At 55.2% G+C, this 20,540-nt stretch overlaps 1 protein-coding gene across 5 annotated transcripts in view; it reads left to right on the top strand.

Annotated features, from left to right (window-relative positions):
* Nucleotides 1–16,407, top strand: part of SPECC1L (sperm antigen with calponin homology and coiled-coil domains 1 like) — a 111,953-nt gene extending 95,546 nt beyond the window's left edge. For all 5 annotated transcript variants that reach the window (XM_037067283.1, XM_037067284.1, XM_037067286.1 and 2 more), the window contains 3 exons: nt 11,077–11,193; nt 12,091–12,150; nt 13,755–16,407. In XM_037067283.1, the coding sequence (XP_036923178.1) occupies nt 11,077–11,193; nt 12,091–12,150; nt 13,755–13,844 (267 nt within the window). In that variant the 3' untranslated portion in view covers nt 13,845–16,407. The remainder of the gene's footprint in view (nt 1–11,076; nt 11,194–12,090; nt 12,151–13,754) is intronic.
* Nucleotides 16,408–20,540: the final 4,133 nt, after the last annotated feature.

Below are 20,540 nucleotides of genomic sequence, written 5' to 3'. Positions count from 1 at the left end.
ACACTTTGATAGATTGCAGATGGACGGACTTTGGATTCCTGTCGGTAGAATGTGCCGCACTGTTCACCGCGGCTTTCTGAAGGGGAGAGTGACTGGGGGGGAAATGCAGCGTGTGGCCTGGAGGGGCTTGGTGTCAGACCTTACCGTGCTGTGTCGGGCGAGGTTCCGTTCTTGGCCACGGTGACAGAGTGACAGTGATTCCTGAGAGTTCTGCCTGCCAAGAGGCGAGGCTTCTTGTGGATGTATCTTTGTAGTGCAGACTCGCTCCTCAAGCATCTAAACTGGCAGAAATTTTCATTTAAATTTTTTGACTCTGAATTGATCGTTAACTCTAACACTCGGTGTGTTCAGAGGGGTCATGAACTACAAGGAGGGGTGTAATGCAGTCCAGAGGATGACCTTTGCCTTTAAGGAACTTTCAAAATTATTTCTGGAACATACTCGTTCTAGGCCTTTTAAAATCATACCTTATTCTGGACATAGCTTAATGTTTTTCATGACTTGTAGTTACAAACTTCCATTGCTGTGCTGTGTAGAATCCAGTTTTGAGGGGCCTTTATATTTTTCTCAACTGCCATCATAACCTCCTTTTGGGCCTCAACCCCCCCACCCCCCCCCCACTCTGCATTCTAATGGGTTTTTATACAAAGAAACCAACAAAAAGGGCTTGTAACCACCATGTGTGTGAAATAAAACCAGGAAAAGTAAATACGGGGTCGGGAGAAAGTGTCCCGCGAAGGCCCTAGTGGAGCACAGGCCCCCCTTGCCGTCACACTATCCCACTGCGTGGGGCCTGGGTCCGTTGGGTCTGGGGGATTGGAAGTGTCCTCCCATTTCTCTTTGCCTAGCCATTGAGTTGGGGCTCTGGAGACAGGGACAGGAGAGTGGGTGGTGCCGCAGGTGCGTGATGTTCTTTAGGTGTTTTGCCATTTTCCCTCTGCCAGAATGGTACCTCGTAGGTGTAGGAATGAATGCACGGGCAGATTTAAAAGAACACTTCAGTCCGTGCTGCCAGCAATAAAATAGGTTCATCTTAGGTTGAGGACAGCATATTGAGCATCTCCTTCCTGCGGTCACTTCCTTCCCGAACTGCTGCATGACCGTGGCCACTCCTTGTCCAGTCTGCCTTGTACTTTGTCGCCTCGAATCAGATCGAGTGTATTTACCTGTGATTTCAGAAATGGGGAAGGCCGCTCCTTCCTGGTAGTGAGTAGTCCTCCCAGGCTCACGTTCTGTCTGGGTGCACATCAGAAAGTGTTTGAGGGGCGGGCAGCCGATCTTCCTGTGGGACGGAGTGCAGGAGCATGAGGACACGTCCAGGCAGGCGTGTTGCCTGCTTGGGGTCCCCACCAGTGCTGCGGTCCGAATCTTTCTCTGAATCGAATGGGTAGCGTGCTCTAGTCCCGTGTAGTAGTACCCTTTTTGCGTAAATTATATTCTTAAAATCTAAGGGTATTTGAACAAGTCCAGAGATACTGCTCTGTCTATCCTTTCATCTTCTAGCTGCCCTCATTTTTAGAAGTGGGGGCTTTTTTTTAAATACTATCTCTATACTGAAGCTTTCATATCCTCTGGATTTTCCCTACTTTCCCTTGGTGTTTTCTTAAACTGCGCGTTACTCACCAAACCTTTGCTGAGTGCCGAAGACTGTGCCGGTTTTTCTGTTCAGCGCTGAGTGGAGAACCAGCCTGAGAGAGTGAAGCCAGGTCTTATGAGTGCTGTGCATTGCAGCAGGCACGTCGGGACCCACGGCAGAGGTCTCCTGAGTTTGACCACTCACAGAGTCATCAAACCTTCCTCCCTGGCCCAGCGGCTGGTGTCCTGAAGGGACTCAGAACCAGTGTGACTGTCCCCTGGTGCCCTGAGCTCTTTCCTGGGCGTGAGGAACAGCCCCATTTCACACTCACGAGTATTTTAGAAGGTGGAGTCAGCACTGTCTCGGGGGTGAGGGAGGGGACTGTAGGTGCATGCCACGTTCCCACCAGAGATGCTGTTCCCTGCCCCATGCAGACTGTCGTATTAAATCCTTGTACTTGGGTATTTTTCCCACTTTGCATATGAGAAAGGTGTGGCTCCTTCAAGTTACGCTGTGTGGCCAGTTCTGTAGGTAGGGCAAAGTGGTCCCAGCATTCAAGGCCCAGGTCCGTGGGACTCTAAAACTCATAATCCCTCAGCCGTCCCCCTACTTCTTAGATAATTATCTACAGGGATGTGGCTTTCAAATCGGTATGAAGAATTTCCTAAACTAAAAGTGGAGGAGAAGTCAGCCTCCTGAGGTGAAGACCTTCCTTCCTGTCACCAGAAGGTTCCAGCAGAGCCTGCAGAGACTTTTCTTAGAGGAGGCGTGGGTTCGAACCCGGTTTCCCGTGCGCTGTGGCTGCTCACTCTGGTGGCCTCCTGGACCCCCACCACCCAGTTGCACTGCGTTGTCCGTCTGTTTCAGAGCCTCTGTACAGAATCGGTGACTTTCATCCTATAGACGTCGTAAAGTGCTTAACTTCCTTCTCAAGCACACCCGTTCTCGGGAAGCATTTGGAAATTAGGGTGACAAGACACAGCTTCCTCCCTTCTTCTTTTGCCCAAGCCCTTCCCCGGAGCGTGCACAGGGTGCGTGTTGCTTGAGGATCACTGTGATTGTCTCCTGTAGTCGAAATTGCATTTTAATGAGTGATAACCCCTGCCGAAACAGAATTACATCTAGACAAGGCAGAGCTAATTCCTGAACCACTAGTAAAAGTGCTCACAACCCGCCCGCGGTTCATGAATCAGCTGTGATGTGGCCAGCGGCGCTCACCCACTGTCATTCCCAGTGGCAGTGTCGTGAATTTTGAGAAAGCAGCTGTCATGGTTCCTGTGTGCGCTCCCACTGAAGTCTCCTTTAGGGGGTTTGGGGGGGCACATGGGGACACTAATCCTTTCTCTTAGGGTGATGTTTGCCGACTTACCCTGAACTGTCCCCTCCAAATAGGCTCATTGGACCCGAAACAGTTACAGCGTATTAAACCCCAGTGCAGTAGCACACTGTAGGTTGGGTTTTCGTGAAGCGTTCGTATGGTTGGAGCTGCATCCTGAAGTGTGCTCCCCGGTCTGAGCCTGTTGGACAGCCTCGCGGCGGTTAAGTGAGGCCACTTCTCTCAGAGTCACAGGCAGCTGGCCCCTGGACTCGGGAACAGCTGGTCACAGGACGACGCACCAGGCTCCTTTGGATTTACCACAGTTGCTCGATTTATCCTGGTGCTGAAGGGAGCAGGTTGATACCCTGCCTCCTACCTGTAGCTGCTTTGTTTGTTTTTAAGAAATTAAAAAAAAATTTAAGCGTGACCTTAATAAATTCCCATAAAACTCACTCATGAGTCATTATGTTGAAGCGTGTCGCTTCTCAGGAAACGTTCTAGGATAAAGTCATTGCTCACGGGATCTGCCTGATGTTTAGTGCTGTTAAGCAGGAGATACTGCAGAACGTCTGCCCTTTTTTGTCTTGGAGGTAAAATATGCACAGCAGGTGCACCACTGTGTCATTCTTAAGTCTACAGTCCAAAAACAAGAAGTACATTCACAGCACTGTGCATCCACCACCACTCTCAAGCTCCAGAACTTTCCATGGTTGGACACCGCCATGCCATTAGGGGTCAGTCACCCCCATTTCCCCCGGCCCGTGACTGCCACCGCTGGTCTGCCTTCTGTCTCTGGACTTTGCTACTCTGGATACTTTATGTAAATGGAATAACATATGTGACCTTTGTAAATAGCTTTCACTTAGCGTACATAACGCTTTAAGATTCGTCCACAGTGTAGCATCAGTCAGCACTTCATTTCTTTTCATGGCTCAGAAATGCGTGCGTTGTGTGGATATACACATTTTGTGTCTCCATTTCTTCAGTGGGAGACATTGGGTCGCTTCTGCCTTTTGGCAGTGGCAGCTGCGAACACTCCTGTGTGGGTGTTTATTTCAGCGCTCGTTTTTGGTTCTTTCAGGTGCCCAGGGTCTAGGGGTGCCATTGCGAGGTCATGTGATAATTCCAAGTTTAGCTGTGGATGAACTGCCAGACTTCTCTGGTGTCTGCGCCGTTTTTCACTCCTGCCAGCAGGGCGCGTGGTACGAGGGTTCTAATTTCTCTACACCGTCTCTAGCCCTCGGTTTTTCACTTTTTAAAAATAATATGCTTCCTAGTGGGTATGAGTGGTAGCTCATAGGTTTGACTTACGTTTCCCTAATGTGACTGATAGAGTGGCGCATCCCCTCAAGTGCCACCGGTCTGTCGTCTTAGCGATGTGCACGTCTGTATAGGAGAAATGTGTATTCCGGCCCTTTGCCTGTCTTTACATTCGGCAGTCGGGTTGTTTGTCTTTCTGTTGTTGAGTCGTAGGTTTGTTTTTCTTGGAAATTTTCAAATATTTATTGAAGTAAGAGAGTAGTAAGATGCCCCTGCTGCTTCCGTCCCCACCTGGATGACTCCAGAGCAAAGAAACCTCCGGCCACTCAGTGTCATCACATACTCAGACGGAGCTCCAGCTTCCCAATTAAATAAGTTTTACAGTCGATTTGCTCGAATTAATGCACAAGTAAGGTTCACAAATTGCATCTGGATAATATGCCTCTTTTAAATGTTTTCTTCTTAAATCTGCTGCCCCTACTCCCCACTTTTTTCCCCTTCAGTCTGTCCTTTGGAAGGATGTGGGTTGTGTGTCCCATTGAGCTTTTCCCTTCAGGTTCCACCAACTGCAGCCCGTGGCGCTGTCCCAGGGGAAACTGCAGACAGAGCTAGAGGTTAGACGCCTGCAGTTCAGAGTGGTCAGGGAGAGGCCTGCGCCACGGGGTGTGTCTCTCCCGGGAGAGTCAGGTAGGCCCTGCTCTCTCTATGGTATCACTGCCATTGGAATTGTTTTTTGCCAGATGGCGCCGTTCTGACTCCGTCAGCCACTCTCCTCCATTTGTTAGAACCTCTTTGTAGAAATGCTCCACTAGCTGTTTGCTTGTCCCGATGCCAGTGTGGTCCGGAAAGCTTCAGCTGATGCTCTCCTCTCCCCTGGTCTGCCAGCACTCAGGTTCCCGAGTGATCTCCAGGCTGGGCCGGCACACTTCCAGGAGCATCATTACGAACTCAGGGATTTGAGTTTTTAGAAGTTCCCGTCTGTTGTACTTCCAGTCACCTTTAGTTTTTAGAGTGTGGTCCTGCTTCTTGACTGCACACTCAGGTCCTCAGGGGGCCCTTAAAGAAAACGGTGCCCGTGTCAGTGGGACCAGCCTCCCTAGAGCAGAGCCAAGCATATGTCACCTTGAAAAGGCTTTGCGGGAGATTCTGATGCCCAGTGAGGGTGGAGGGTCCTTACTGGAACCTTCTTCTCACCTCTGGGACACAAGAAGCAGGACTCTGTTTTCAGGGTTTGTGGCTACCCCTGGGCTGCCTGCCCTGGCTCCCTTCCTCCCTCCCCCTTTAACACTTGGATTGCCTGGTGGGCAAGCCTCAGACCCCCGCTCCCTGGACACATGCCACCTCCCCTCCCCTGACCTGGAACAGAGGTTGGCTCAACCCCCTCAGACACCGTAGGTCTGCAGCCAGGGCAGGTCTCCAGTTTACACCCAGGCATCCCTGGGCTTCCGCTTGTCACTTCTAGGGCCTTCTGGGGCTTTCTGCGTTCAACGGTCACTACTGGCAGTGGTGAAAACTGTCTCTTGATGAGTATTTTCCTCTCTTTTCGACATTATGTCCACCACCGTACCACACAGAAGAAGGCGCGCCCTACCTGCTTCACTGTGACTCACAAACACCCCTCCACACCCTGCTCATGCTCTGGGGCTGAGGCACCGTGGGGGGGGGGCATTGTTTGTAATTCACTCCCACCTCCTGAAGGTGGGGCTCCGACCTCCAGCTTGCCACATCCCCCATAATCAGCCATGGGAAGGACCCACACCTGCTCATGTCAGCCCTGTGGACAGACGGAAGGAAGTCCGTGTGTGTGTGTGTCAGAGAGGGATGAATCATGGTTTCTGGCGTCTTGCCCTATGCCCATAAAAGTGGCATTTCCTTAAATAGATCAGAACTTTGATAACTATTTAAAGAACACGCGGTATTTGGGGGGTGTATTTTATGGCCCTTAACTAAACTTCAGACAAATTAATACATTTTAAGATGTTCTATGATTTTTTTAGTGGAGATTTTTGTGTAATTTCTTGGCTTTCATACCCCACCCCTCAACTCTCCCTGCACAAAAGGCACATGGAAGTGGGGCCCACCTGAAGGCCACAGACTGAGGACAGCGTTGTCTCTAAAGTCACGGGAGCAGGAGAAGGCTCTGTCTCAGCTCAAGCAGCGGCAAGTAGGAAATGCCCAGTCAGTTCCACAGAGGCCGTGAGGGCGTCCGGCAGTTTTACAAGTCTGAGTTTTTGTGTGAATGGGACAGCAGACAGCCCTGTGAGACGGGCCGTGTGCATCTGCCCCGTCAGATTCCTGGGCAACGTGTCCTGGGTGGAAGTGCATGTGCCGTTAGGAGAAGATGGGGCGGAGCGCTCATCTTCTGGAGTCTGTGCTCTGGGCTTTTGGGACTTCTGTTCTGGCCCACATCATAACCCTCTTGTCCACGCCTGCCCTCGTGGGAGCACAGACTTGACTTGTACAGCAGAAGAGCCCCGCAGTGGCCTGGAAACTGAATGTGGAATCTGGGTTCATTGATTAGGGACTTTCACTGTGACCCCTGTGTGTCTCTAGTTTAAAAAGAAAATTGTATCCTAGGAGAGCTTGGTACCATTGCCTGTGAACAGTGAAGGGTGGACCGCCCCCCCGGTGAGTGGGCATGTTCCCCTCAAAACAGCAAGTTTGGGGCTGTAAGAATAGTTCCTTTTTTAAAAAAATATTTTTTATTGATTATGCAATTACAGTTGTCCCATTCCCCCCCTCCATTCCCCTGTACCCTGCACACCCCCTCCCACCCACATTCCCCCCTTTAGTTCATGTCCATGTGTTGTAAGTTCTTTAGCTTCTGCATTTCCCACACTACTCTTGCCCTCCCCCTATTTTCTCCCACCATCTATGCTACTTATTCTCTGTACAGAGAATAGTTTCTTTTAAAAGGACCGGCTGGCCTGCTCCAGAAGCTGTTGGAAATGGAGTCAGGGCGCGTGCAGGGAGAAAGGCCCTCAACCCTGCCGCCAGCCCCGTGGTTAATCTGTGGAGTGTAAACCAACCGGGCCTCAGCCTGGAGGGAGGGGAACTGAAGGGTGCATTTTAAAATCATTGCCTTTCCTTACACCCTAAAAATGCCACTTTTGAAAATAGAAATTCTATTTTTGACAACCTTTGAGAAATAAACATGTAAAAAGTCTGTGAAAGTTGTAAAACTATTACATATCACTTAGGTGGTTTTAAAAAGCTTTATAAGTGTTCTCATAATAATTTGCCGTTGCTCACCATGATGAATGGCAACCCAGATGTTAATTTAAGACATTTTTCAAGTCTTCTTGTCCTCTCAGCAGCACTAATGCTATTGATCATTTTAACTCTCTCTGCCTTTGGCTTCTGGCTTTATTCCCACCTGTCTGGCTGCCCCGTGTGTCCTAGTGGAGGCTGCTTCCCCTCTGCACAGTTTTTATGTGAGCAGCTTCCAAGAGCCTTGGTCCAAGGCCTCAGTCCTGCTCCTCGCCCACTCCAGACACCACAAAGGTTGCTCCATAGATCTACGTGACAGCCCCAGGGCGTGGCGGAGGTTTACCAGTTAAGTTAGTACAGCCAGCAGAGTTGTAACCATGTAGCCAAGAGCAGGGCCTTCAGTGGGGGAAGAGCAGCCTGGGGACCTTGTCAGGGATTCTGTTGCCTCTTGTTGTCCGAGAATGGGATTGGTGCCGTCTCTACAAAGTGTCTTTCTATCTTCTCTGCAACAAGGAAACAAAACCATAAGAATCCTCACATGTGTAAATCACCTTACAGTTAGTTTCGTAGTGATAACAGCTCACCATCTTACCTGGACTGGGGTTTGCACGTCCACTTTGTAGGTGAGAAGCTGCTTCCCGCTTCCCGGCAGCAAGGGGAGGTGTAGCCCCATACCTCACTCACGCAGCCTTTTTGTGAGCAGGGAGCATAGGAGTGAGGAGGGGAGATGGCGAGAGGCCGAATCTAGAGGCAGCCGGTAAGCACGTCTGCCCCCTGGCCTCCCATCACCAAGGCATCCCAGCTAGGTCCCTGGGGTCACTGCTCTGTCACTGCTCTGCCCTGGAAGTCGGGAGCCTACTCGTGGGCCTCGCCGGGCTCTTGTCCTGGCTGTGGGGTGAGTGGTCTTCACCGAGTGGGAAGGCAGCTGGCTCCTGTGGGAACATCTGTTCCTCTAGCTGTTTAATAGTTCTGTGCTGCTCGTACAGACACGTTGCGAACCTGTCATTGTGCTAATGGACTGAGACAGCTGTGGGATTGAGGGCTCCAGAGAGAAAGCCGGGGGCTCCCCTGTATTCACTGTGCTTTTCAGCCCCAGAGAACCAGATTTATTGTTCATGCACCTCCATATTATGTCTGCATAATTTTGTGGTAGTACGTTTTTTTCAGCCTTAAACATTAAAAACAAGTAAATAGACGGGAGAAGAGGGAGCCGGCCTGCTCTCTCAGACTGAGGGCTTTCCCCCACTTCCATTGGAACGCCTCGGGTTCAGGCCTGGCTCACCCCCCCAGGGTTTCTCTGGACCAGGTTAGGGGCGGAGCCGTGAGGGGAGCGCTCCAAGACCCCACTTGGGTTTTGTGCCCGTTGGTTGGGATGCCCCATCTGACTTCTGTCCAGCCTCCCCTAGTGTAAGGGAGGTGGTCACTCTGGCCAGCCAGCCTGGGTTTGGGCCTGAGTTGTTTTGATTTGGAAGTCCGGTTGTCAGGTACTTAAAAGTTAACTCCCCCTACCCTGGAACTCAAGAAGCCATTTGTTTCCGCTTTCTTTAAATTGCTGTGGCAGGTTTTATAAATGAAGTTGCCGCTCTGACTAAAGATTCCAGGTTTGGGGCTGGGTTTGTCTTGAGGAAGCGGGGGAAGGCCAAGGTTCCCACAGCTGGGAAGCTGGGGTGCAGCGGTTTCCTCTCATGCAGGAGCCTCGGCCGTGAGGCATGGTGACACTAGGCACGTAGACGACTCTGCCAGAGACGCCTGCCTTTCAGGGAGCCGGAGAAGGGGCCGCAGCAGCAGGAAGTGGGGAATTGTTTTCTCCAGAAGTGAACGTGACCTCTGGGGGCAGGGGTTGGGAGTCCTCAGCAGCATATACTGTGGGGCCCGTGCACAGAACTGGGGCGCATCAGTAAGAAGTTCTTTGCAGTCCATGCGATGAGCCCAGTATCCTTGGCTCTTTCATTAAGGGCCTTAAGTCATGGGGACTGGGGAAGTGCAGTCAGACTTGGGACTTAGTCTTGAGTTGGAATGGTCACCCAGATCAGCCATGTGATTTGGGTCTCTCTGGGCCCCCAGCCCTTTAAACTCTCCTGGGTATTGTGAGAATTCAGTGACTTACTGTCTATGGGATGTTTGGGACAAGGGTTCCCATCCCTGTCCACCTACTGCCAGCCTAGCACCTTGGACAGGTCGCTTCCTTGGTGGTCCTGGTCCCCTGGAAGGAGCTGACACCCCTGGCTGGCTGCTTTCAGGGTGTCGGATCAGATGAAAGGTGCATGGTGGTCAGTACCTGTCAGCGTTGGTCGCTGCCCCGTCCTGGGAGGTGCTGGCTGCTATTGCAGAGGCCCATGGAGGGTGGCCAGGCCATCAGGACTGGAAGGCGGGCTGTGTCTACAAGGCCAGGGAGCCTGAGTGCCAACTGCAGCACCAAGTGGGGGTCTTCCCGAGACCCTTCATTTGGTGTCACTGGGCGGCTGGCAGGTGTACTCTCAGGTGGCACATTGGCTGCACGCTCACTGCGACCTTTCCCTGTGGCACTTGACAGGTTTGCAGCCCTTTGTGCCGTGACCTGGTGACTCCTCAGAGCAGTTGGTGAACAGTGCCTCCCGACCAGGTCTGCAGTTACGAGAGGGGTGACCTCTGAAAGAGTTGCCCAGGGAGCTGCCGCCCTTCGGAAGGCCTGTGTTTGAGTGGAAGACCCCAGAGGGCAGCATTCTGGGTGCTCGCGGTTAGGGGCCAGTCGTGTGATGGCAGAACTTGTGAAAAGTTGCCCACAAAGGGCTCTCACCGGGCCTGGTTCTCGCCCTCCCCTCCTACCCCTCGTCTGTGAGCTGCAGGCCTCCCCCTCAGTGTCAGGACCTGGCAGTCTGTGAGGGGTCAGGGGTGGCAGACTCGGTAAACCTGTGCAGTGCTGCAGGTGGGAACAGCACAGGTGCTGTGCTGTCCTCGCTGGCTCTTGGGTCCCGGGGCCAGTGGCTGCCTTCAGTAACACAGCAGGGTCTTTCCCAGTCGCCTGGGAAGTGAACTCCTGGTGCAGCTGAAGGTGGCTTGAAATCCACAGTGAGAAGAAAACAACAGGGTGTGGGAAGTGCTCTCTTTCTCATTTTGCAGCATTTTCATAAAGTGTGAGAATTTCCAGAATTTCATTGTGTAGTTTTATCCTCAAAAGGATTTTTGCAAATAAGGATAAAGGCGACCTCCTAGCTGAACTGCATTATCATATAATAAAATATTCTGAATGGTAGGTTCTATGTTAGTAGCAAATAATTTAACTGGAACGTGGAGTAAGGTGCCTCTTACACGTCGAGGTGGCTCTCAGAGAAGCACACAGCCTCCGTGTTACTCAGCTCCTCGTGTTTCTAATGCAAAGTGGAAGCTGTTGATGGCTTCAGAATTCAGAGCCCCCCATCTATGTAATTATTTGCCTCTAGTCCCTAGTAGGGGGGTCAGGCTAAACTGGAACTTTTCTTAACTTAGACCCTCTATTCCCCAGTGCTCTGGGAGGGACATGTGCCCAAGGTTCTTTGGGTGAAGGGGCCGGTCACTGGTGGCAGACGGGTCTCCAGACCAGGCCCCCAGCACGCTGGGCTGCCCCAGAGGCTTGCCCTGCACAGGACTTGGCGGCCTGTGGCATCTCAGACCCCTCTACCCTCCTCAGCAGTTCTGGAAAGGTCACAGTGTGTGTTGCTTATGTGTTTTTCGTTTGTTTTACATTTTCCTTCAGAATATCGACATCACAAACTTCAGCAGCAGCTGGAACGATGGGCTGGCCTTCTGCGCGCTTCTGCACACGTACCTCCCAGCTCACATTCCGTACCAGGAGCTGAACAGCCAAGACAAGGTGAGGCGGGCTGCGAGCAGCCCAGCTCCTGGCACCACCCCGCCATGGGGAGGGAGGTTTGGAGGCAGCGCCTTCCATCGATGGGACCACACCATTGGCATCGCACATACCACAGTACTGGCTTATGGTGGCCCCGTTCTGGCTGCTCTTATTCTGGGTCTAGGTTACTTGTACTGAGCCAGACAGTCCCTGACCCACCTTGTGTGGGACATTTGCCTTGTCCGGAATTCCGGAAGTAATGACACCCCTAGCAGGAGCCCTCAGTCCTTGCGGTGGCAACATTAATGATCAGGGCTTCACCGAGAAGTGGCCGAGGACGGCTGGTCGAGGCAGTGCCAAACACAGCAGGCCAGCCTCCTGCCGCCTCTGCGTGCAGACCCAGCTGTGCTGAGACATCCCACTTAGAGAGCTACTTGGGAACAGGGTCAGGGAGCAGCCCCTGCCCAGATAGGCCCTGGGAGAGGGCCTGGCTCAGTCTCTCCTCCGGTCTCCTGTGTACCCCAGCATCAGCCCCTCATGCCCTTCACATAGCCCTTGGAGGCTCCCACGGTGAAGAAGCTCTCTTAACAGTTGCTCCTTATTTCGTGTTAACTTTGGGGGTTCATGCGGCTGTGGGCTGATGTGTTGGAAGCGACCCTTTTCTGTAGTGAAGAAGGAACAAGGGTTTGGGGACTGTTCCACAGCTGGTACAGGTGGAGCCAGCAGGGCCCTGCGGAGGGGTGGTGATCACAGTGCTGGGCCCCTGGGGTCCGTCGGGAGTTCCGAGAGCGCTCCTGTAGTTCGCTCTGGTATGCCAGGAGGCGGTGCACGTCCGTCTTTCCCCAGCACCATATGTAGTCCGGGTCACCTTGCTCCTGGCCTCGCTTGTCTACCCCAGTCACACAGTTTCTTTTACAGCGAAGGAACTTCACCCTGGCCTTCCAGGCGGCTGAGAGTGTTGGCATCAAATCCACATTGGTAAGTCCCTGTCTCCCCTGAGGAGTCGCTGCCAGGCCCTTCTTTCCATTAGGATGCGCTCACCTTTTGCTCAGGGAGGTGCCAGGGTGCTGTGGCCGCCCGATGACGAGGAGCTGGCACGGGCGCAGGCAGGGTTCCACCCTGGCCGTGGGCACTGTGTGCCTCACAGGAAGTGCCCAGGGTGGGAGGGCGGCCCTCATTCCAGCCCCAGTGACCCTGAGCCAGGCTTCCTTCGTCACCTCCTCCATCACGGAGTCCTTGCTCAGAAGAAGAGCACTAGCAGGTGTGTAACTGTCATTGTCAAAGGCACACTCTGACAGTCCGTCTTAATTTGCCGACCAGAGGGAGAGGGTGAGTGCCGAGTCCCGGAAGGCGGCTTTAGAAGCTGAACACGTGGCTTCTGCACTTCACGAGGGTCATGGGAAACCACCACTCCCAGAGCGAGAAGTGGGCAGTAAAAAACACGCGTGTCTCAGGGTCTTGTCGAGGCCTCTGTTTGGCAGCTGCAGCCTGTGCCAGATGTGCTTCTGCCGGGCTTTTCCATGTCACTGGTTCCGACTTGCTGGGAGGAGGTGCTGCCCCCACATGCATAGCTGGCCCCCCCGCACCCGGAACCGCCATGAGATGAGCTGTGCACTGAGGTGCCATCTACAGGGTCGTCAGGGCACAGCTCGAGGCCTTCCCCAGAGTGAAGAACCTGTGGGGCCAGGTCAGGGACCCCTAGCTCTCCCTCGGGGGCCATCTCCCCAGCTCTAGGGCAACCATCGCCCCGACTGGAGGAAGTATTCATACTGCAGGTGTGCTGGTGTAGCACTCCATAAACGCGTCTTCTAGAGTCACCGAGAGGTCCCCGTCGGGGTATTTTATAATCTTATGTGTGAAGTTCTAATGCATAAGAAGTGGGGGGTTCTCCACCCTAAAAAGCGTTTAGGCAAGACTCTTAGATTGAGCAGACATGTTGTTCTTCTGTACCGAGTCACCAGGGCGGCCTTCCCGTCCTCGCCCAGGGGACCTTCAGAGCCGTGCTGTTCGCACCTGCGGGCCCCCTTGGGAAGTCTCAGGCACTCTTTGGGAAACCCGGGTCATGCACCAGCATCTGGGGTTGCCCACGTTCATGTGCCCACGTCGGTTAGCAGGTCACAGCTCACGGGTATTGTGCAGAGGACAGTTAGAGAACAGTCCCCTTGGTAGTCTGAGACGACCGCCATTGGGAAGGGCATCAGAATGCTGAGTCCTGGAGCCCCACACAGGCCTTCCCAGAACGATGACTGGGTGGGAAGGCCCCTCTGAAGTGACCACGAGGAGAGTTTGAGAAGAGAGGCAGGCAGGAGAGGGAGTTCCAGGAGGTGAAACCCTCCCAGCCTTGGGGAGCAGGGAGGTGACCCCAATGTAGGACTTGGCCAGGGTTGGGCAGCTTAGCGATGACATGACACCCAGGGAGCAGGCGTCTTGGCAGGCCCTTGGCATGTATGATGGGGCATAGACCAAAAGTCCTCTGAGGCCCTGCCCAGCCCCAGGAGCCCGCACTGCTGTGGCGGGGAAGCTGTGGAGATGAGCCGGGAGGTGGCATGGAGTTCTAACCAGGCCTCTTCCTCCCCCACCAGGACATCAGTGAAATGGTGCGAACGGAGCGGCCCGACTGGCAGAACGTGATGCTGTACGTGACGGCAATCTACAAGTACTTCGAGACCTGAGCACGCCCAGAGGACCTCCCCAGTCACCAGGCGGTGCCACCAACAGTAGCTGCGTGCCCCGTAAAGCTTTCAGCAACTCTGTAGGCTGCCCCCAAGCGTGTGAGCCTTCAGCCCAGCACCTCCACGTTAGGAGAACTAGGGCGTGTGTGGCCCACAGCTCAACCAGGCACCTTCCACACGACCTGTCCGTCAGAGGTCAGCGTGGACTCGGCACCCTGGGGGCGCGCTGACATGCAGCTGGAGCTCCTCTTCTGAAGAGAACACTGACCTGTGTCAGTGCTGCGGGGTATTTAAAATAAGGCTTGTGTACAGCTGAACTTGGGGGTGGGGTTACACTAGTGGGCAGCTCACAGGGGCGTAGTGAAAGCTTTAGCCACAGCACTCCCGACTGCTTGCCCGGGCAGGTGCTGCCGCCCTGCAAACCGAGTAGGGAACCCAGTGCCCAGCGGAGGTTCCTGCTCCCCAGCACTGGGCAGTGGGACAGCACCCCCTTCCATGTGGCAGGGCTGTTAACAGTCGACGCAATTCAGATGTTTTCAGACTGAGCTCGCAGGTGAGGACTCACAGTCGGGGAATCTACGCCGCCACTGCCCCAATCACAGGCCTGGGCCTGTGTGGATAGGAGACGGGCCAGGGGCCCCTTGCCACTGCTCTGCCGACCTCCAGCCTTGGCAGGTCTCGTAAACCCAGCTCTGGCTTTAGGGTTCTGGAAGAAAGACTTGATCATAAGGAATTCTCTAGTTTAAAAACTTTTTTTCCTCAAGAACAATATTAAGGGACAATAGCTCCTGTTGTATTAGCATCGCAGGTAAACTGCTTTAGTAAACGTAGAGATAAAACCTAAACCTGGACACAAGCATGGCGAAAGCCAGGAACGGAGTTGGCAGTCACAGGAGAAAAAAACAAAACAACCCACAGGAACATAGATGGTATAATTTAAAGTCACTCTCAGTTGCCTAGATGTAACCCTCCCAGGCCAGAATTTAAGGAAGTGCCTTAACTCTCCTTGCAAGAGCAGCCACCACACAGAGGGTCTCAGGTGCCACCATAGCCCGGGGATGGAGCTAGTCCCCGGCCATGCCACCCTGGCCACCTTACAAGCATCGGGCAGCCTCACCACAGCCCCCATCCGCACAGATTGAACCAGAGCCGCGTCCTACAAGGCATTCTGTCGGAGTGGCTCTCGGACTGGGGCTTGGCCCTCCTCGGAAACGGGGCCCAAGTCTCCTGTGCACCTAATGTGGTAGCTTTTCGTTTGAATGATGCCAAGTCCTGTTGCTTCCAGCATACCTCTGTGCTTAGCACCTGGAAAGGAGCATGAAGAAGAGCTTCCGCCGGGAGAAGCAGGCTTGCTGCCCCAGCCACAGGTGCAAGGAGGGAACTTGCAGAAGGACGCCGGCCAGTGTGGGGTGAGGCCTCTTCATTCAAGGGGGACATTCTAGGCCAGGAGTTCGACGCATCTGTAGCCTAGAAGAGGAGGTAGCCGTGACGAGAAAGGCTGGGTGTGTGTGTGTGTGTGGAGCCTAGTTCGCCTGCTGGCCACAGTCACCGGGTGGCTAGCGAAGGCCTTTCCGCCCCATCTAGATGTCCCAACCTGGCTGCTCCAGCTGCTGCCTCAAAAACCCCCCTCAGCTGCGGGCTTTTTGTGCACTGCCTGCTTTCAGCTAAGGGAGGAGGGAGAGGCTGGTGAGCAGCACCCAGCCCCTGAGCACACGGACAGACCTCAGTGGACACCTGTCCCCATCCTCCAGGCCTGGGTTCTCCTGTTTTTGCTCTGTAGGCAGGTGCTGTCCACCGAGGGGCTGTTCTGGTGAGAGTGACTGGTGTCTCTCCACAGCTGGTCCTTGGTGCCCACCTGCCCTTTGCCCCCATTTGCCCTCACAGAGGCCTGTGCCTTGGTCTGGACCCAGGGTGTCTGATCTGCAGCCATGATTCTTGTTTATTTATTACGTTGGCGGGGTGGGGAGTTGTCCTGAAAAGGGCAGCTTTCTTGGATCTGCAGTTCACACCTTTGTCCCTTCCCAGGCAGATGAGCCAACCCTGGCTGCTCCTGCTGTCGGGGGTCCCAGTGTCTTCTGGAGGCGGGTGGCCACTGCCGATGGGCTGGCATTGTCCAGCATGGTGCCCTGGGCCCTGTGACAGGGCAGAGGGTGGCCAAGGGGAGGGATTGGCCTAGGCTCAGCCTGTCTGGGGACCAGCCTGTCTCCCTGCCAACAGGCCACGCAGTGGTACCTGGCTGAGCTGCCCACGTCTGCACGTGGGAGCACAGGTGAGAAGACTCCATAAGTGTGACTCTGCTTCTTCTGATAGGGTCCTTGTAACACTGGGCTGTCTGGGATGGTTCTAGATGGTCATATGTAACTGAAAATTATACCCGTGAGGTGATTTTGAGGTGACGTGAAGCTTCCAGAAAGTCACTTTTCCTCCTTTCAAGCATAAGCTTTACTGCAAAAGGGCCAGTTAACATTTCTATTTCTCTTGCCCACGGGCTTCTGCTAATGATACTTTTTAATTTTGTTCTATTAAATATTCTTGAATGTATTAAAATCGCCGAAACACTTAAGGCTTGGCCTTTCCTAGTTCACAACCTACTGCTGCCTTTCTGACCTCGCGTGGATGGGACTGGGGCCCCCTCCTGGACTGGCCGTGGCAGGGAGAACACACACAACCAGCCTCCACCTCCTCTGGCTCATGGGGGTCGGGAGCAGGAAAGGCACCGCCTGGGCTGCAGCACATAGCTCGGCCTTGGCCAGGCACCTGGGCTTGAAACAGTCTGGCGCTGGTTCTGCGACCCAGACGCTGAGACCCCCCGCCCCCCCCACACAGCAGCACTGAGCTTCCTAGGGGGGTGGAGGGTCCCGATGTTCCCCACTGCAGCCCAAACGGGTGCTGTTCTGGGGAGGGGGCAGTGCCCTGAGGTTTGCGGGGGTTTTTAGAAATGTATCTTCTTGGAGATAATTTCCAGGATATATAAAATTATAGAAAATTTTACTTAAGTCGATAATATTACTACTCAGAGGCAACCAACCAGCCCGGCCCTTTCCTCCTGCGCATCCCGTGTGGAGTGACCCGGGGCCGGAGCAGCACTGCAGCGCCGAGGTACACAGGTCACACACAGCGGAGCCTGTGGGCCACCTCGTACTCTGCACTGGGTGACCTAGGGCCCCTTTCCTGGGCCTGCAATCCTGTTCCCAGGGCCAAAGGTCCACTCAGTGACTGACTTGCTCCCGCAGCCCCAGAGCCCACCCCGAGTTAGGGTGTGGGTCACCTGTGCGTGCTGTTGAGCCCCCTGAGACGGTGCTGGTGGCCATGGGCGCCCATCGTGGCCCAGCTCCCGGAGCACAGTGCCCAGGCCCGGGGGTTGCAGGGCTGGGGTGGAGAGGACCGGACCAGGACTGCCTGTGGCTCCTGCTCCTCCCCACCCACTAGCCGGGGCCTGGGGCTGTCACTGAGACCCTGCGCTCCCATCTTCTGCTGTGGTGTGAGGAGCTCATCCTGCTGCAGTCAGCGCAGAGCCAGGGCGTGGGCTCTGCATGGAGTGGACACTAGTCACAGAGGTAGAAGGGAGACCTGCACCTGGACCCGGGGCAGTGAGGGCAGCACTGGCTGTCCTAGCTGACGCCCCTCAGCTAGGGGGTGCCCCACCCGCACATCCCTGCTGCCAGTCACACCAGCTGCCTCAAGAACAAGGCCCAAGGGGTCCTTTTCTAGTGGGATTTTCTGACCTGAGAGGTCGTGGGGCCCATGGGACTTCTCCGCTCTCCTGGGCCTCGGTGACTGGGGACACTGGGTTCATGGTAAGGCAGCCCAAGTGCTCTGCTTCCTTCAGCTTGACACTTGATCTGCCCGTCCCGGGGCAGCACCTGTGGGAAGGGCATCGTTTTCACCTTGACTTAGGGAAGGTTCTAGACCCTCTTGGGGTCAGGGCTTTGACGGGCAGGAGCAGGAAAACAGGATCCTCAGGGAGAAGAGAGATCCAGAGAGGATCCCACACCCTTCCCGTCTCCTGGGGCTGCACTCAACACAGCCTGGGGTCGGCCTGGGTCTGTTCCAGGTTGACCCTCGAGTAGAGGACAGGGACCGTGCTCTCCAGGCGGTGGGTGAGGGTGGGTTCTGGTTAGGCCCCAGCAGCTGGGAGAGCTCCGACCCCCACCACTCAGGACTGCTGGGCTGCACCAGTGCAGGAGGCAGGGTGGGGGTCGGGAGAGTCAAGGGTGGAGAGGGACAGGGCACAGCCTGGTGTCTGCCACCTGACCTGTGCCAGGCCACCCTGAGGAAGGGAAGGCCCCAGGAGCCCCTGGGGGAGGCCTCCTGCATCAGGTGTGGGTGGGTCCGGGTTCCGAGGAGGGTCCAAGGTCCTAGGAGGAGAATCAGGCCAGGAAAGGGCACAGGACAAGCACTTCACATCACCAGCACCCATCCAGCAGGAAGTAGGCTGCTTTGAGCAGGAGTCTGGACACCCAGGTTGTCATCCCCATCTCCCCACCAACAGCAGGTATGCCACCAACACTTGGGACAGGTTGGGGCTGTTCCCATCTCTGCAATATGGCAATCCCAAGAAGGGGCCCCTCCTAGGCTCTGGTGCCAGGCACTCTACCCTCTGAAGTGTGGTAAGGCAATTCCTGAGCGGGGGTGGGGAGGGGGTGGGAGGTTTCATGTTCCAGCCTCTGCTGCAAGCCATGTCTGGGCTCCGGGCTTGGGGCCGTCCTCAGTGTGCTCAATGACAAGCGTTGGCATGCATGGAGCTGCCTCGCCTGCTGGACAGTCCAGGACTAGGTCCGTGCCCATCTGGGCTTCAGTGTCCACATCTCTGATGCACCCAAATCAGCTCAGAGTCACCGAGCTCCTAGTTGGGTTGCTGTTTGACCCCAGAAACCAGTATGGGCTGAAGCACCTTCCTGGGACTGGGCTGGAGGATGGGGTTGCCCCTGCAGCTGCCACAGTGGTGAGCAGTCGGGGAGCTGTCTTTTCTGGGCTGCCTGAGTCTGAACGTAACCTAGAGCCCCATGAGGTGCCCCCCTTCCTCAGTGCCAGAGCCCCAGGAAGTGTTTGGTGCCCCTCCCTTTTGGAGGAGAAGTTGGTGAGTACCTCAGGGTGGCCTGGTTGGCTCCCTGTGATAGCACCCCAGCACCCACTGGTGCTTTGTCCTGGGCCTGGCATTTCTTTCTCCCTGATGTGGCCCAGCTGGCCCCACAGCAAACAATCAGGGACCAGAGGCCACCCAGGTGCATCCTGAACAGGAACAAAGAGCCAGCGGGCTGGGAGGGGTGAGGAGCCTGAGAACGGAGTTCTGGAGTGGGAGAGCCTGGCTGGACCGTGGAGCCTGGGCCTGCACCGGAGGAAGGGCGGGTGCCCAAAGCCTTCAGGGTCTGGCCTGTGGCAGGGCAGGGAGACCAAGGCCCAGAGGTAGAAGATGGGGCCTGGCAGGGCATCCCTGTGCCCCCACCCTAGGAGCTCCCTTGGGCTCAGAATACTGTCCTAGACAAATGCCGCAGCCTCTCAGGACTGAGGAGGGCACAGGGCGGGCAAGAGCATGGCAAGGCCAGACCAGGGAAGTGGCCTTACGGCTCCTGGTGCCGGGGTGCAGGCCCTTCACAATAGGGGGGTGCAACAGCAGGGAGTCCCCCAGGAGAGCCTGGGGAGGATGTGAGTTAACCATGAACCTGTCCGCCCCACTGGGGCAGGGGGGTGGCAATGTTTGTGAAGAGCCCTCCCACATGTCCACTTCCTGCCATCGCTGAGCCGGAGGGTCCTGGGCATGTGCTGTCCCTGGGCAATGGCATATGACAGGTGACCCAGGCCCATTGGAGCAGCGCCCTGCACTGACAGACTGCTGCAGGGAAGACTAGGGACCTGGCTCTACCTCTGGGGTAGGCAGGTTCTGGGGGCTGAGGCGCTGGCCCTGGGGCTGTGGGGGAGCCAGGTCGTACTGACCACCTGGCTGGGGACACAGCTACCCTGGGCCAGAGGCACCCCCACCGAATGTAGGGGGACTGCCCACTGAGCCCCAGGGGTGAACTCTGAGGGCTTTGGCAATCAGGCCCTGAGGACCAGCTGCAGAAATGGATCCTTCAGTCTCTGAGCTTGGGAAACTGTGTGATAAGTGTGGCCTGATCGCACGTAGGGAGGTCTGGGTGGGAAGGGTGCTGGGCCCCAGAATGAAAATGGCAAGGGAGAGAATCACTGGGGCCCACACTGGGCAGTAGGGAAAAAGAGTGACCCCTTCAAGTGGCCGAGGGTTGGTCTCTGCCCTGTGAACCCACATTGCCCCTCTGGGCCCCAGGCAACTCAAGACGAGCTGTGCTTTGTGTATTTGTTGAGTGAGGACTTGCGTGAACATGGGCCCAACAAGTGGAAGCAGGAGGTTTTGCTCTCTCTGCCCCTCACCCACCCCCCTCACACCCCAGGAGTTCGAAGGCCCAGAAGCAATGGTAGAGAGCAGAGGGACTAGGGGGAGGGTCCTCTGGCTGGGCAGTGCCTCCAGCTGCTACCTCATGGTCTGACTGGCTCAGCAGGGCAGAAATGAGACAGTCCCAGTTTACAGGTGAGACAAGGCCCGTGGGGAAGCCGTAGCACCAGGGCAGCTCGGCTAGCAGGCCCAGGGTTAGGGTAAACAAGGGCCTGGGTAGATGGGGGTGGGCTCCTTGGGTCCCCCATTCTCCCTCAGTGGAGGCAAGTGTGTTGGGGGGTGGGGCT

The sequence above is a fragment of the Sturnira hondurensis genome, unplaced genomic scaffold (genome assembly GCF_014824575.4).
Source record: "Sturnira hondurensis isolate 20B ecotype Veracruz unplaced genomic scaffold, ASM1482457v3 Scaffold0017254, whole genome shotgun sequence".
Taxonomy (NCBI): Eukaryota; Metazoa; Chordata; class Mammalia; order Chiroptera; family Phyllostomidae; genus Sturnira; species Sturnira hondurensis.
Note: the sequence above shows the minus strand (reverse complement) of the source record. Positions and strands in the feature narration are given on the sequence as shown.